General features: G+C 33.2%; 1 protein-coding gene across 1 annotated transcript in view; it reads right to left on the bottom strand.

Annotated features, from left to right (window-relative positions):
* The window catches only part of RYR2 (ryanodine receptor 2), a 550,493-nt gene that overhangs the window by 180,355 nt on the left and 355,369 nt on the right, over nucleotides 1-14,769 (bottom strand). The window contains exons 64-66 of the mRNA XM_044674985.1: nucleotides 9,455-9,515; nucleotides 6,689-6,927; nucleotides 5,491-5,572 (exon numbers count right to left, since the gene is read on the bottom strand). Coding sequence (XP_044530920.1) covers nucleotides 5,491-5,572; nucleotides 6,689-6,927; nucleotides 9,455-9,515 — 382 coding nt within the window. The remainder of the gene's footprint in view (nucleotides 1-5,490; nucleotides 5,573-6,688; nucleotides 6,928-9,454; nucleotides 9,516-14,769) is intronic.

Consider the following 14,769-nt stretch of genomic DNA (forward strand, 5'->3'; position numbering starts at 1 on the left):
TCCTTGCTCCCTTCACATAATAACATGCAAGTATTCCCAGTTTTTTCCTGAAACCATCCTTCTCATAATAGCAGAAGAATATTCCTTCACAATAATATATTACAATTTGTTTAGCCATCCTCAATTGATGGACATTCCCTCAATTTTCACCATTAAGGCTACAAAAAGAGCCACTATACATATTTTTGTACATATAGGTCCTTTTTCTTTTTGTCTGATGTCTTTGAGACACAGATCTAGTAGTAGTAGTATTGTTGGGTCAAAGAATATGCACAGTTTTATAGCCTTTTGAAAGTTCCTAATAAATTACTTTCCAGAATGATTGAATCACTTTAAAATTCTACCAACAGTACATTAGTGTGACACTTGGATAGTTTAGGAAAATTATTTTACTAAAAAAAAGTGATCTAACATTTTTATGCATATTCCTCATAACTCCTTCAACTCCCCCCAAAGTCACTTTGTTTACTTATTATGATAGAATAAGATGCAATCTTTCATTAGTATTTCTCATTTGGATTAATGAAAAACTTTGTTTTCACTTTAATGAGTGATTCCCCTCTGTCCATAAGGTTTTATTTCCTTTATTTATATTTTCCTTTTTATCATTTTCTTTTTAAATGCCACATGGAATAAAATGAAGTAAATGAACTAACAAATATAGAATCTGTCATATTACACTGTCACACTAATCCTTACATTAGTGATACATGTTCTAGATACACAGATTTTAGCTCCCTTGCTAGATACAACATCTACAGATGCAAGTACCATGTCTTTTTTTTTTTCTCTTTTGTATCCTATTTAGACCGTGGCACAGTGCTTTGTGTACAGAAAATAATCAGTACATATTCATAACTGTTGGTTCTTCATATAGTATATATATATATATTATCATAATATAAATCATTCAATTTGAAAATATTTAGAATTGGAGCATAATGATGTCAGAGGACAGAGCCAAGATGGCAGAGTAGAAGAAACAGCCCAGTTCTCCCAAGATTTCCTTCCAAACAACCTTAAAATAATGTCTCAATCAAATTATGGAGCAGCAGAGCCAATAAAAAGTGAGATTTTTTTTCAGCCTAAGACAAGTTGGAAATGGAAGTATGTGCCATAGATTAGGGCTGGCCTTGAAGCCATATGGCAGCATCATTAGATGTGGGTCCTGGAGGTGTTACCAGCAATGGCAGTAGTAGCCTCAGGGACTCTCAAGTCACAGATAGCAAGGGAATTATGAAACTGGTTGGAAAGAGATTATTGGGGACTCTTCTATTAGAAGTGAGCATGTGGTATGATGCTATTTGGCAACTCCATTACCTATATCCACTCCTACATTTCAATTCCAGGATGCAGAGGAGTACTCACTATCCCAAGGGATAAGGAGCTCTAAGGAACAGTATCACCATGCAGCTTCAATGGAGCAAAGACTACAACTTTCTCCAGATAATACCACTTTAGAAGCACCAAAAACTAAATTCCTAGAACTAGCTCTGGAACAGCAATTCAAAAAAACCTGAAGTTTGGGCAGTGTCCTAACCCCACTACAGAAACAAATCCCAATTTTAACAAAGTTTAAAGTCAAGAAAGAAACTGGAAAAAATAGCAACAACAATATCAAAAGGACCCAACCATTAAAAAAAAAAAAAAACTAGTTTGACAGGAAAGGTCAAGGCACAAACTCAAAAGAAGTTAAAAATGTCAAAAGAGCTATGAGCAAAGTTTCAGCAACAACATGAATTTGACAAAAGCCCAAAGAAACTTCCTGAAAAAGCTAAAAATGTTTTTTAAACATTCAAATAAGAGTTGTAGAGGAAAAACTGGGAAAAAAATATGAATTAAATCCAAAGATCCAAGCTTGAAGGACAAAGAATTCACCATTTGAGTTTCTAAAAAAACTGAAAAGCAATCTGGAAAAAACTAGGCATAGACCAACAACTCACATTGTATACCAAAATAAGGTCAAAATGGGTCCTTGATTTAGACATAAAAGGTGATATCATAAGCAAATTAAGGGAGCACTTAAAATTTTACCTGGAACTATGGATAAAGGAAGAGTTTGTTGACCAAACAAGAGATAAAGAATCACAGAGACAAAAAGGATTACTTTAATTACATGAAATTAAAAGGTTTTGCACAATAAAATAATTGTATCCAATGTTAGGAGAAAAACAAGAAATGGGGAAATTTCTTTAATCAAATCTAAATCAAATTTCTCTAAAAAAGACCTCATTTATCAAATATATATAGATCGGAGCCAAATTTATAAAAATAAGTTCCATCCTACAATTGAAAAATAATCAAAAGGCAGAAGAAATTTTCAGAAGAAATCAAAGCTCTCCATAACCTATAAAATGTTCTAAATCAGCAATAATTAGAGAAATATAAATTTTTAAAACTTATATCTATCAGATTAATCAATATGGGAGAAACATAATATGATAAATGCCATAGGAGATATGGGGAAACTGATACAGTAATGCATTTTTAGAAGAATCATGAACCAGTTCAACCTTTTGGTACAATTTGGAGCTAAGGCCAAAGGGCTATAAAACTGTATAAATCCTTTGACCTTAGCAATAATGTCACTAGGTGTATTTCCCTAAGTGATTTTTTTAAAAAGAGAAAAAATGACCTATTAATACACAAATTTTTTAAAATTGCTTTTTCTGTGGTAGCAAAGAATTGAAAACTAGGGGGGGTGTCCATAAATTGGGGAATGGCTGAACAAATAGTGGCATATCACTGTGATAGAAAACTATTGTCAATGAGAAATGGTAAGCAGGATGGTTTTAGGGAAAACCTGGGAATTCTTGTATGAATTGATTTAGAGAGAAGTGAGTAGAATCAGGAGAACACTGTACATAGTAATGGTAATATTATAATGATCAATTGTGAAATACTAAGTGATTCTAAACAAGAAAACAATAGTAGACAATGCCAAAGAACCCAGGATAAAATATGCTATTTACTTAAGGAAAGAGATCTGATGAACTCTGAGTGAAGACTGAAGCATACCTTTATACTTTATGATTTTTTTTTTATTTTGACTTTTTTGCAACATTGCTAATATGGAATTGTTTTACATGACTTCATATGTACAAGTGTTATCATAATGCTTGCCTTCTCAATGGGTGGAAAAAATATTAGAGGGAATATATTTGGAATTCAAAAACATTTTTAAATGAATATTAGAAAAACATTAATGGAAATAATTGGAACATATATAAGATATCTAATTATAGGATCATAGTCTCAAACTCATAGGGAATCTTAGGTATAAATTAATCCAATTACTTTTTAAAATAAACATGAGGAAACTGGAGTTATATTCAAGATGTGAATAATATGTAATCTCTAAGATCTGTTGAAAAACCTATCATGAGAGGTAAGGAATATATGAGTCAAAAATAACACCAAGGTTATGACAATGGATGAATAGTGGTGTAACCCTGGAAAGAATATACTTGGAAGAAAGGGTAGATTTAGAGGGGAAAATGATAAGCTCAGTTTTGAACATTTAAAATTCTATTTGATGGTGAGTTTCTTAGTGGAAATATACTGAAAATAGTAAGAGTGAGTAAGAAGAGTTCCATGGGAGAATATAGAAATAAAAGAGATTAAGGGTGGGGAATATGTGGGTGAGGAAAAATTTGGACTAGGAAGTAGTATTTGAACTTTGCCCATAATGGAGCTCAGTATTCTAAATGGTAGAGGTGAATAAGAACATTCCAGGTATGGGATATAAAACAGGTTTTACAAAGGCAGAAAGGAAGGGAATTATAAGGCAGTAAGCGACAATTTTGCTGGAATATAAAATTAAGTTAGGATCAATAAAAAGAAATGTGTAAAAATTAGATTGGGGTCAGATAATGAAAAGTTATAAAGCTAAACAACATAGTCTGTTTTCTTTTTTAGGGATAATAATGAACAGTCAAAACCTCTTGATAAAGGAGTGACCTAGTCAGGTTGTACATTAGTAATATCACATTGGCACCTATTTGGTTGACATATTAGAGAGGGAGAGAATAGATGATATTGTGAGAAGTAAAGAGAGTCTGATTTAAATCGGGAGTTGTATAAGTGAGGGAAATGGATGCCCAAAATCTTGTGGAGATAGAATTAACAGGACCTGGCAATTTATTGGATACAGAAGTGAGAAAGAGAAAAGTTATGATCATAACTCTAACATAGCTGATTTGAGGGGTTGGAAGTACAGCAGTGCTTTTGTTTTTTAAACCCCTTACCTTTTGTCTTAGAAACAATACTAGGTATTGATTCCAAGGCAGAAGAGCTGTAAAGTATAGGCAATGGGAGTTAAGTGACTTGCCCAGGGTCACACAGCTAGGCAGTGTCTGAGAACAGATTTGAACCCAGGTCTACCCAACTCCAGGCCTGACTTTCTATCCACTGAGTCACTTAACTGTCTCTTCAGCAGTGTTTTTAATAGAAATGGGTTGATTAGGAAAAAAGAATAGCTTCAGGGGCAATGACAAGTTCTGTTTTGTACATATTGAATTTGAGATGCCTATGGGACATCCAGGCATAAAAGTTCAACAAGCACTTGGTCATATAGAACTAGGGCTCAGAAAAGAGAGGATGATTTGATATGTAAATTTGGGAATCACCTGCAAAGAAATAATCATTGAATTCATAGAGTTTGATGAAATCACTGTTGAAAAAGGTGAAGACAGCCAAGAACAGGGACTAGAAGAATAGAAAACTAGATAAGAATAGATATCCAACAAGGAAGATTGAGACTGAACAGTAGGAAAAGTCAGGAGGAATACCAAGACAGAGCAGTGTAATGAAAATTTAGGGAGAAGGAAGTATCAAAGAGTAGTGGGTGGTCCATAATATTAATGGTCCATAATATTAATGGTCCATAATATTAATGGTTCATAATATTAACCACTGAGGAGGTCAAGAAGAATAAAACCTGAGTAATGGGTAGCAGTTTTAGCAGTCTTGAGATCATTAGTAACCTCAGAGAAAGCTCTTTTTATTCAAATCATCAAAATTCAAATAGTAAGGTGTTGATATGCAAGTTGAAGATAAGGGGAAAGGTTTTTTGTATATGCAGATTTTTCTAGGTGCCTGGTTGTGAAAAGTAAAAGAACTTATTAGTATTGAATATAGTAAGCACTTCAAAAATGTTTAATGAAATTAGCTTAATTTTTTGCATATAGCAGTATAATAAATTGCAAGATTCTATGAGTCTTTTGATAGATCTCACAACTGTAACAAGTTTATGCTGTTTTAATTTCATTTGCATTGTTGCTTTTTTTGCTTATAATTCAAATGTTATTTTAATTTTAGTAGCTTAAAAGACATCTAATATCTCCTTAATGTGTCTGAAAAATTATCATTCTAATTTTAAAATTTAAGATTAGTTCTAGTCAATTCCACATCTAAAAGAAAATATTCTTTACAACTAATGTGATATTTAATGCATATGTAGGATTTGATTAATATTCTTTTTTATCTTACCTTTCCACATATATACTCTTGCTGGTTCCCAGAGCATATAAGCTTGTCAGGATTCTGTAACAAGAAACCTGTACATCTTCCACTAAAATAAGTGGGAGAAGGAATTGAAAATAAAGAATATTAGTTTTTAAATATTAAATTTGAAGACCATATTGGAACTCAAGAAAAATTAGAAAAAAAAGCTCAACTTTAAAACAATGCAAAAATAACTAGAAACGATTAGAAAAAACACATATACAACAAACTATAATACATTTCTCTTTCTAGAATCTGTTTTAAGGAGGTCAAGTTACATTATAAATAATATTTATTACACTTCAGGAAACATTTTATCTTTCATTTTGTTACTGGAAGTGCAAAGAAGTTTAAATTTATTTGACTATGTCATAATTCATAATATCAAATGTCTATGATCAGAAAAGCAAAATGTTTAAGGGGAGGGAAAGGATAATAATATTAGATTTCCATTGCAATCCCTGACACAATTTGTTAGAGGGCAGCATAATTAATAAAGGTAAAGAAGAACTGGCTTCAATAACTTGAACAAACATTTCAAGGAATTGCAGTTTATTTTATTTCTTGTGATTAAATAATGCATTGAATGTCTGAAAACTACTATGAACAATTGAGACTGAATGGCTCCAAATTGTTTGGATATGGCTTTAAAGGAATGTAGATAAGATTATAGGATTTAGAACCAGAAGGGACCTTTTAAATCTTCTAACCTTATTTTTTTCTTAACTAGAAACTGAGCTCCAGAGAAATGACTCCATCAAGGTCTAGATCATGTAAATCAGGAAGAGAAAAGATAGATAAGATAGCCTGGTATATCTAATGTCAACCATGGAAGTTGTTATTTAATGATCATGACAATGTAACTGAAATATTGATAACAATTTCTTATTATATTATTTTCACATCAAGAATTATAAAGATGATTTGAGAATACTCCTTTCCCTAAGTGCCAAATCATTAGTTGTGAGAACAATCCAATGTCTTTGATTAGCTATATAATTTATAAAATTGAATGTAAAATTGTAAAAATCAGAGGTAGATTTAAAAAAAAAAAACACAGTATGGCTTGTATTGGTACCATGTCCTGTGGAAAGGATTCACTGTAGAAAACAAATATGCTGCCTTTCAAAACCCTTACTATAATGAAATGTTTCAAAATCTCTGTAAGAGATACTATACATACATATTAGGTCTTCTCCAAACTGATGCTGCCCAATGTGTTCAAATAGTGAGGACAGCATTGGCAAAAGAGCCACTGTGGTATAATTAATAATTTGAGTCACTCCTTTTGGTTGGTTTCTGGTGTGAGTGAATTGTCCTTGTTTAAGATTTTCCATGGTTTTTTCCAAATCCTCTGCTGCATTATCCAAAAATGCTCTCAATGCTATTTTAACACTCTCCATGCCAGTCTTCATCACAGTCCTAAGTAGTAAATACAAATATACAAAATTATTTTTATTTCCCTATCAGATCAAATGTCATACAAACAAAATCTATTATTCTCATTTGATTTCTCAAACTGAGTAATTGACCAAGCCAAAAAAATTTTTTAAAACAGAATAACTTTTAAAAGATAATGTCACTATAAAAAAGACTTCTAAATCTAAAATCTATGGTAATAATACTTTATATTTGCCAGGCTTTTTCATGTTACATATACAATAGACTTAATTCACCAAATATTTATTAACAAGAGACTAAGGGATTTCTTAAACACTTTCCCATAATAGATCTCATTTTGGCAGTTTTGTAATCTTTATGAAAACAAAAAAAAAGTCACTTTAATTCCATTTATCCTCAGACAAAACTGGAAGGAATTCTGTAAAATAGCTCTTAAAAGTATTAAAAACTACCACATATCTATCTTATAAGGGGCATCTAGAAATAGTAATTTTTAAAGAAAGAGGAAACAAAATATTCACAAGCTTTATTGTTCAAAAATACTAAATATCCATGTCAAGGAAGAAATATTCAAGAGCTGTTGCTGTTATTCTGTTAGACTAAGAGCTACACTGGTTTCCATTTATTCTCAAACTTTCATAAACTAAAAATAAATTGTTAAACACTAGCATTAACTAATAAGAGACATTACGGAGTAATTTTAGAGTTTATGTCTTTTTCCAAAGCTTTAAGTAAACGCTAAGCAAATCTAAGTAGAGAGGGTTAAATTGTGCCAAATATTGTTCATTTGGATTTAGCAGATAGGTTTTATTCTTGGTAGTCACATTACAATTTTGGTCATATATTTTGTCCTTCCTGACTTCTAGAAAGAATATCCTCTACTCACTTCCTTGGGACAAACATCCACTCCCATGACTTAAATCATCATCTGCAGATGCCTCCCAACTTCATGCACTGAGACCCAATCTGTTTTGCCAAGTTATTACTTATCTCTAGTTGGACATTGCTTTGGCACTTCAAACTCAATATATACTAAAGTGACATAATTGTCTTCTGCCATGAACTCCTTCCTTCCTCCAAGCATCTTTATTTTTGGTGACAGTGCCATCTTTCAGAGCCACTCAGGCTTGAAAGCTGTCTTCCTCAATTTTTTTCTTTCCCTTCCTCTAGATCAGTGATGGGCAAACTACAGCCCGCGGGCCAGATATGGCCCCCTGAAAAGTTCTATCCAGCTGTGAGACATTATTCCTAATCTGATGAATACAATGAGTAGGATACAATACAATGACACTTCAAAAGAATTGCCTTAGAAACAGACTGATGGATGAGCATTTTCATTCCTTTGGCCCCCTCTTTAAAAAGTTTGCCCATCACTGCTCTAGATCATTGTGAATTCTACTTCAATTATGTATTGCACTTCCATCCCCTAACCTCCATTTTCATTAAAATCACTTTAATTTAGGTCACATTTCTTTTTTCCTGGACTTTTGAAATAGTTAACTAATTGGCTTCCTTATCCTTGACTCTCTCTTCTATAGTACATCATTCACAGAGCTGCTAAAATAATTTCCATAAGGCACAGATCTATGCTCATTCATTTACTTGAAAAACTTTTAGAGACCTTCCTTTGCCAAAGAGATATGGAACCACTAATCTGTCTAGTAAACCATAATAATAGGATATAGCCTTTATATAACCATTTAGGGTTTGCAAAGCATTTTACAAATATCTCCTTTTAGCCTCAAAACAACCCTGGAAGATACATGATATCTGGGACCCTTTTTACAGATGAGGAAACTATAACCAAGAGAGGTTAAATGACTTGCCTAGTGGCATGCAGCAAGTAAATATTAAAGGGAAGAGTTGATCTTTGGTCTTCCCGACTCCATATCCAATGTTCTAGTCACAATACTACCTAACTGTCCCTCCTTCTCTTGCCTCATTTTTCACAAAGACTAGTAGGAGGTCCCTCATACTAGGAGCACATTACATCTATGTTGTTATTTATTGAAATCATATTCTTCCTGAAAGGCACAGCTCAGACTTTTTTCCACAAGAAGCTTTCTATGATTTGCCTGTGTTACCTGCAAAAACTCTCTTCTAACATATTATATGAATCTCTTCCTTACCATTATCAAATCCTACTTTATATCATATTTGTATTTGTGACTCATACCCCATATTAGACTTTACTCTCTTTGATGGCAAAGATAAATGTTATTTTAATACCTTCTATCTACCCCTGATAAATAGCACAGTATTTGTACATGGTAGGCATTTAGTAAAAAGGTTTCTTTCTTTTTTTTTTTATGGATGAAAATCCAATCTCTGGGTACTATAAAAATCTACAACTGAAATGAGCTATATGTCACATAGGAACTTATTTATAGTTAACATACTTGTAAACTTTCAAAGGGGAGAACCTCAAAAATGGACCTAAATACAATTTATAGCTGCTCAGTCCCATAGAATTTCCAGACTATAATAAATAGTTCCCCTTCAACATTTTTATATATAACTATTGATTTTGATGGAATGTTTCTGTTACCTTGCATCCAAAGTCTGACCCAAAATATGAAGGCAGTTGACAATTGAAGAGGCATCATTTCCTAAACAAGAAGTAAAGTGATTTGTCAATCACCAGCAGATACACTTAGATGTTTGGTCCTCTTTTTATCTGCTTGTTTTTCAAAATGATTAATTCACACAGCAAACTGAATCAGTGGTAATGACTTTACAGTCAAGTTAAAAACCATGCACATTGCCTACTTAATGGTGGAGATGCAGATGCAGGTAGGTAAGCAATAGAGCATTGCTCATCAGAAAGCTGGCAGATTCATGAAGCACTCATAATTGGACCTTAATTCAGGCTATCCCTATTTCACTTAAGCTCACATAAATTCCATTTTAACCAATCCATGTTTATCTGTTTTCTTATAGTATTGATCTCAAACAAATTAAGCTCTTTTATGTGGTAAAGACCAGTCATGCAAGAAAGCATCAGAAGTGGAAAAAGTTGATCCCTAAAGTTCCCAAGACAATGATAGTCAGATCTTCTAAAAAGCAGGTTTAATCTCCCTGGTGAGATATTTGAAAGGTTCTTTGAAAGTAATAGGAAAATGACTACTTTTCCCCCTTTTATCCAGAAATCACAGAGTATGTTATATATCATAACCTATAAATACAAAATACAAGAGAACAGAGGTATATATTCAATATGCATGTGATTTGTACAGAGATGTAGATAGCATTATATATCAATGTTATATACACATACACATCCTATTGATAAGAAAACAGGTACAAAAGAAATGATACACCTGACGTAAATTCTGTTGATATATAGCTTAATAATCTCTTAATTGCATTAAATACATCTTATGATTCATATAATCAACAAATTCTCTTTTAAAAATGAGTACGTATATCATGGCATCATCAACAGCAAAATATTTAATGAAATTGAGTGTTTATGTTTATAGAAATACATTATAAATTGCTGTTTTAGTTTCCACTTGCATATAAGTCCCGAACTCCCTCCCAAACTGGGTAGAGCTCGTGTTTTGTGCATCTGTAGTAATGAAGTTACATTACTTTACTTAAGGAGGCTGGACGTTACAATGACCTTCTTGCATTCTCCCACACAATACTTTATTTTCTGACATTACACATTTGGAGCTATACCAAAGTAACATAGGAATACTTCATAGAGCTAGACAAAATAATAAAATTCATCTGGAGGTACAAAAGATCTATAAGCATAAGTGAAATAGTGAAAAAAGGAATAAAGAAAAATTATTACTTCCAGACTTTAGTGTTACAATTCTGAAAGTATTACAATTATTATATTGGGAGGCCAAGTCATGAGTAATTGATATCTCTTCAGTTTTTAAAAAGTTATTCTTTATTTCTTTGTCAAATTTTGCAATTATATCTATTCAAGAATTGAGTGTGCTTTGATGAACTCGTCACAGATAATAAGAACTCTGTTAGTTATTTTGAATGTACCTATTTCCTCCTGAATTTTGTTCCTGCTATATGGAAATACTGTCATTTTTGTGGCTTTATTTTTAATCTTATATTTTATTGAAGCTATTTTCTTAAAAATTTTTACTAGTTACCTGAGATTTTAAGTTGTCAAAGAAAGTGTTTTCCTTCCCTTTCTCTTTGTCTTTATTACTCTTGTCATATTGTTAAAATATTTCAAATAACAACTAAACAGGGGACTCTTTCGTTGATTCCTATAATTATTAAAAAGGGTATCAACAGAAAAGAAGAGGATTCTTTCACTGATTCCTACAATACTTAAACATTTCTTCTCATAGTACATAATGCTGACTTTTGGTTCTTTATAGATACTTTATGATATTAAAAGGATCCTCTCCAAATTTCCTTCAAAGCACTGCTAGCTGAAGAAGAAATTTAAATGGGCACATCTAGTATAAAATTATAGTAAAGGCAGGAAAAAGGAAACAAAGGACTAGAAAGTAGTTTGAGTTTGATCCAAATTTTTATTTTACATAATATGATCAATAGTTGATCATCAGGTTGAACAGTATGACTGAGAGGCCTGAAAAAAAATCAGACTGTACCTCTGTCCCTGTGTCACCTTGGACTAGATGGTATATAATATCTCTTCTAGCTATGATCTTGAAAATGGATTCTTTGAGAAAGTAAAATTTTAAAATAAAATGGAATATAGAGCCTAGATAGCCCACTTTTTTCACTTATTAAGATCACTAAACTATAAAACTCAGATCTGTGCCATTAAAAAGCAAAAAGCACTAATGAGAAATTATTAGAATTTATGAGGTTGAGGGAATATTTATGCAAATTCTGATCTATCAGTTGAACAACAAGCATTTATTCAGTATCTACCATATGCAAGGTATTGATCACAAAGATACAAATGAAATAGCACCAATTCTCAGAGAACTCATGTACCACAGGGAGGGACAACATGGGCATCTATCTATTATCTATCTATCTATCTATCTATCTATCTATCTATCTATCTATCTATCTATCTATATGCATATATACAGAGAGAAATGAAACATGAGTAATTTGAAAAATAAGTAGTATAAACACAGAAAAGATGCAAGGTAAATGGAGGGGGCACAGCAGTAGAAATTAGGAGAATAAGGAAAGTGTAAAGTAGGATCTGAGCTTTAAAAAGGAAGTAGGTATTTTAGAGGCAAGGTGAGGAGTGAGAACATTCCAGGCACAGATAAGAAATGGAAGATCTTGTGGGAGGAACAGAAAAGAATCCAATTTGGCTATATTAAAAGGTGAATACAATACAGATCAATAAGATCTAAAAGATAGGTTAGGTCAGATTGCAAAAAGGTTTTAAAGGATAAATAGAGGCTTTATTTTATCATAGTGATAATAGGAAGCCAATGGAGTTGAGCAGGGGACTGATATGGCCAGATTTGTATTCAAGGATAACTACTTTGTTGATAGGGTGAAGGATACAGAGAGAATTGAGGGAGGGATGCCAATCAGGAGACTTTCAGTAATACAGAAGAAAGGAGAACTAAAGAGGCACCAATTAAGAAAAACTGTAATAATCCAGGTGAAGAATGATGAAGACTTGAACTAGGGTATACTTTGTAAGTTGAGAGAAGGGAAAAATGTAAGAGATGTGGAGATAGAATTGACAAAAGATGGTTGGATATATGAGATTTTGGAGAGTGAGGATGACTTTGAAGTTGCAAACCAGAGAATCTAAAAGGATGGTGCTGAAATCAATAAAAATAGAGAAGTTCAAAGGGGGAGTTAAGTTTTTGAAAAAACAAAATGAGTTCTGTTTTGGACATATTGACATTCAGACTTCTCCAGGAATTTACATTCAAAATTTTCAGTGGCAATTAGTGATACAACCCTTGAATGTAAATTAATGAGGAAATAAAGTGAGAATGTATCTATCTAAGACAGAACCTTAGAGTATACCCAGATTTAGAGAGTGGGATACAAATAATGATATAGGACTAAGGAGAACCAAGAGGGCTCAATATCACAAAAACCCAAAGAGTCTGAGAGAGTTCTTGGGAAGAGAAGGTAATCAGTAGGCCAATAAAATCAGGAAAAGGGAAATGGTTTAGCAATTTAGAGTTCATTAGGCAATTCAGATAGAGCACTTTCAATTGAGAGATGAGATGAGTGGGCAAAGGGAGACTGAGAAGTGAATTATTATAGAGAAAACAATGAGGAAAGCTATTTCTAAGAGCTTCATAGTGAGAAGCAAGATATAAAATGATACCTTGAGGCAATGGCAGCAGAGTCAAATAAGGTTTTGGGGTTTTTTTGCTTGTTTGTTTTTTTAAGATAGGGAGAACTGGGCATATTTGTACGTAATTGGGAATGAGTAAATAGGAAGAGAGAAATCTCTGTGTGGGGTGTGCTTGAGAAGCCAATCTGTCAGAGGAAATGAGAATGTTTATTAAGGGTGAGAAGCCTTGGTGAAAAGGATTAACTCTTCATCAAAGACCAATGAAAAGGACAACATGAAGGAAGATAATACTTTGAAGCTCAATCTATCCAAATTACAATTTTATCCTGAACCTGGTGGCTGTCATCTCTTGACCCCCAGGATAATATTATTCCTTTCTCATAGATTTCAGTTTCTGGCTAACAGCGGGAAATATCTCTCCCTATCAACAATTGCCTTCATATAAAATGGACTTCAACATACACGTTAATGCTTTCTTATACTCTAACCTCCTACTACCTTAATATATTTCAATGCCTATAATTCCTTATACCTGAACTATATAGGATTCACTAAATCCTCAGGTCCTACTATCACATTACCTCTTTATTTGTTTTTTTTTAGCATTTCTTTTTTTAAACATTTATTAATATTCATTTTTAACATGGTTACATGATTCATGCTCCTACTTTCCCCTTCGCCCCCCGCACTCCCCCCACCCATGGCCGATGCACATTTCCACTAGTTTTGTCATGTGTCCTTGATCAAGACCTATTTCCAAATTGTTGGTAGTTGCATTGGTGTGGTACTTTCGAGTCCACACCCTCAATCATGTCCACCCCAACCCATGCGTTCAAGCAGTTGCTTTTCTTATATGTTTCCTCTCCTGCAGTCCTTCCTCTGAATGTGGGCAGCGTTCTTTACCATAAATCCCTCAGAATTGTCCTGGGTCACTGTATTGCTGCTAGTACAGAGGTCCATTACATTCAATTTTACCATAGTATATCAGTCTCTGTGTACAATGTTCTTCTGGCTTTGCTCCTTTCACTCTGCATCTGTTCCTGGAGGTCTCTCCAGTTCGCCTAGAACTCCTCCAGTTTATTATTCCTTTTAGCACAATAGTATTCCATCACCCGCATATACCACAGTTTGTTCAGCCATTCCCCAATTGAAGGACATACCCTCCTTTTCTAGTTTGTTGCCACCACAAAAAGTGCAGCTATAAATATTTTCTGTTTATTTATGATCTCTTTGGGGTACAAACCCAGCAATGGTATGGCAGGCATTCTTTTATAGCCCTTTGAGCATGATTCCAAATTGCCAGCCAGAATGGCTGGATCAGTTCACAGCTCCACCAGCAATGCATCAATGTCCCAGTTTTGCCACATCCCCTCCAACATTCATTACTCTCCCCTTCTATCATTTTGTTTCGATTTGCATTTCTCTAATTAGAGATTTGGAACACTTTCTCATGTGCTTATTGATACTTTTGATTTCTTTACCTGAAAATTGCCTATTCATGTCTCTTGCCCATTTATCAATTGGGGAATAGCTTGATTTTTTATACAATTCCTTTAACTCCTTGTATATTTGAGTAATTAGACCCCTGTCAGAGTTTTTCGTTATAAAGATTTTTTCCCAATTTGTTG

This window comes from Gracilinanus agilis, chromosome 4 (genome assembly GCF_016433145.1).
Source record: "Gracilinanus agilis isolate LMUSP501 chromosome 4, AgileGrace, whole genome shotgun sequence".
NCBI lineage: Eukaryota > Metazoa > Chordata > Mammalia > Didelphimorphia > Didelphidae > Gracilinanus > Gracilinanus agilis.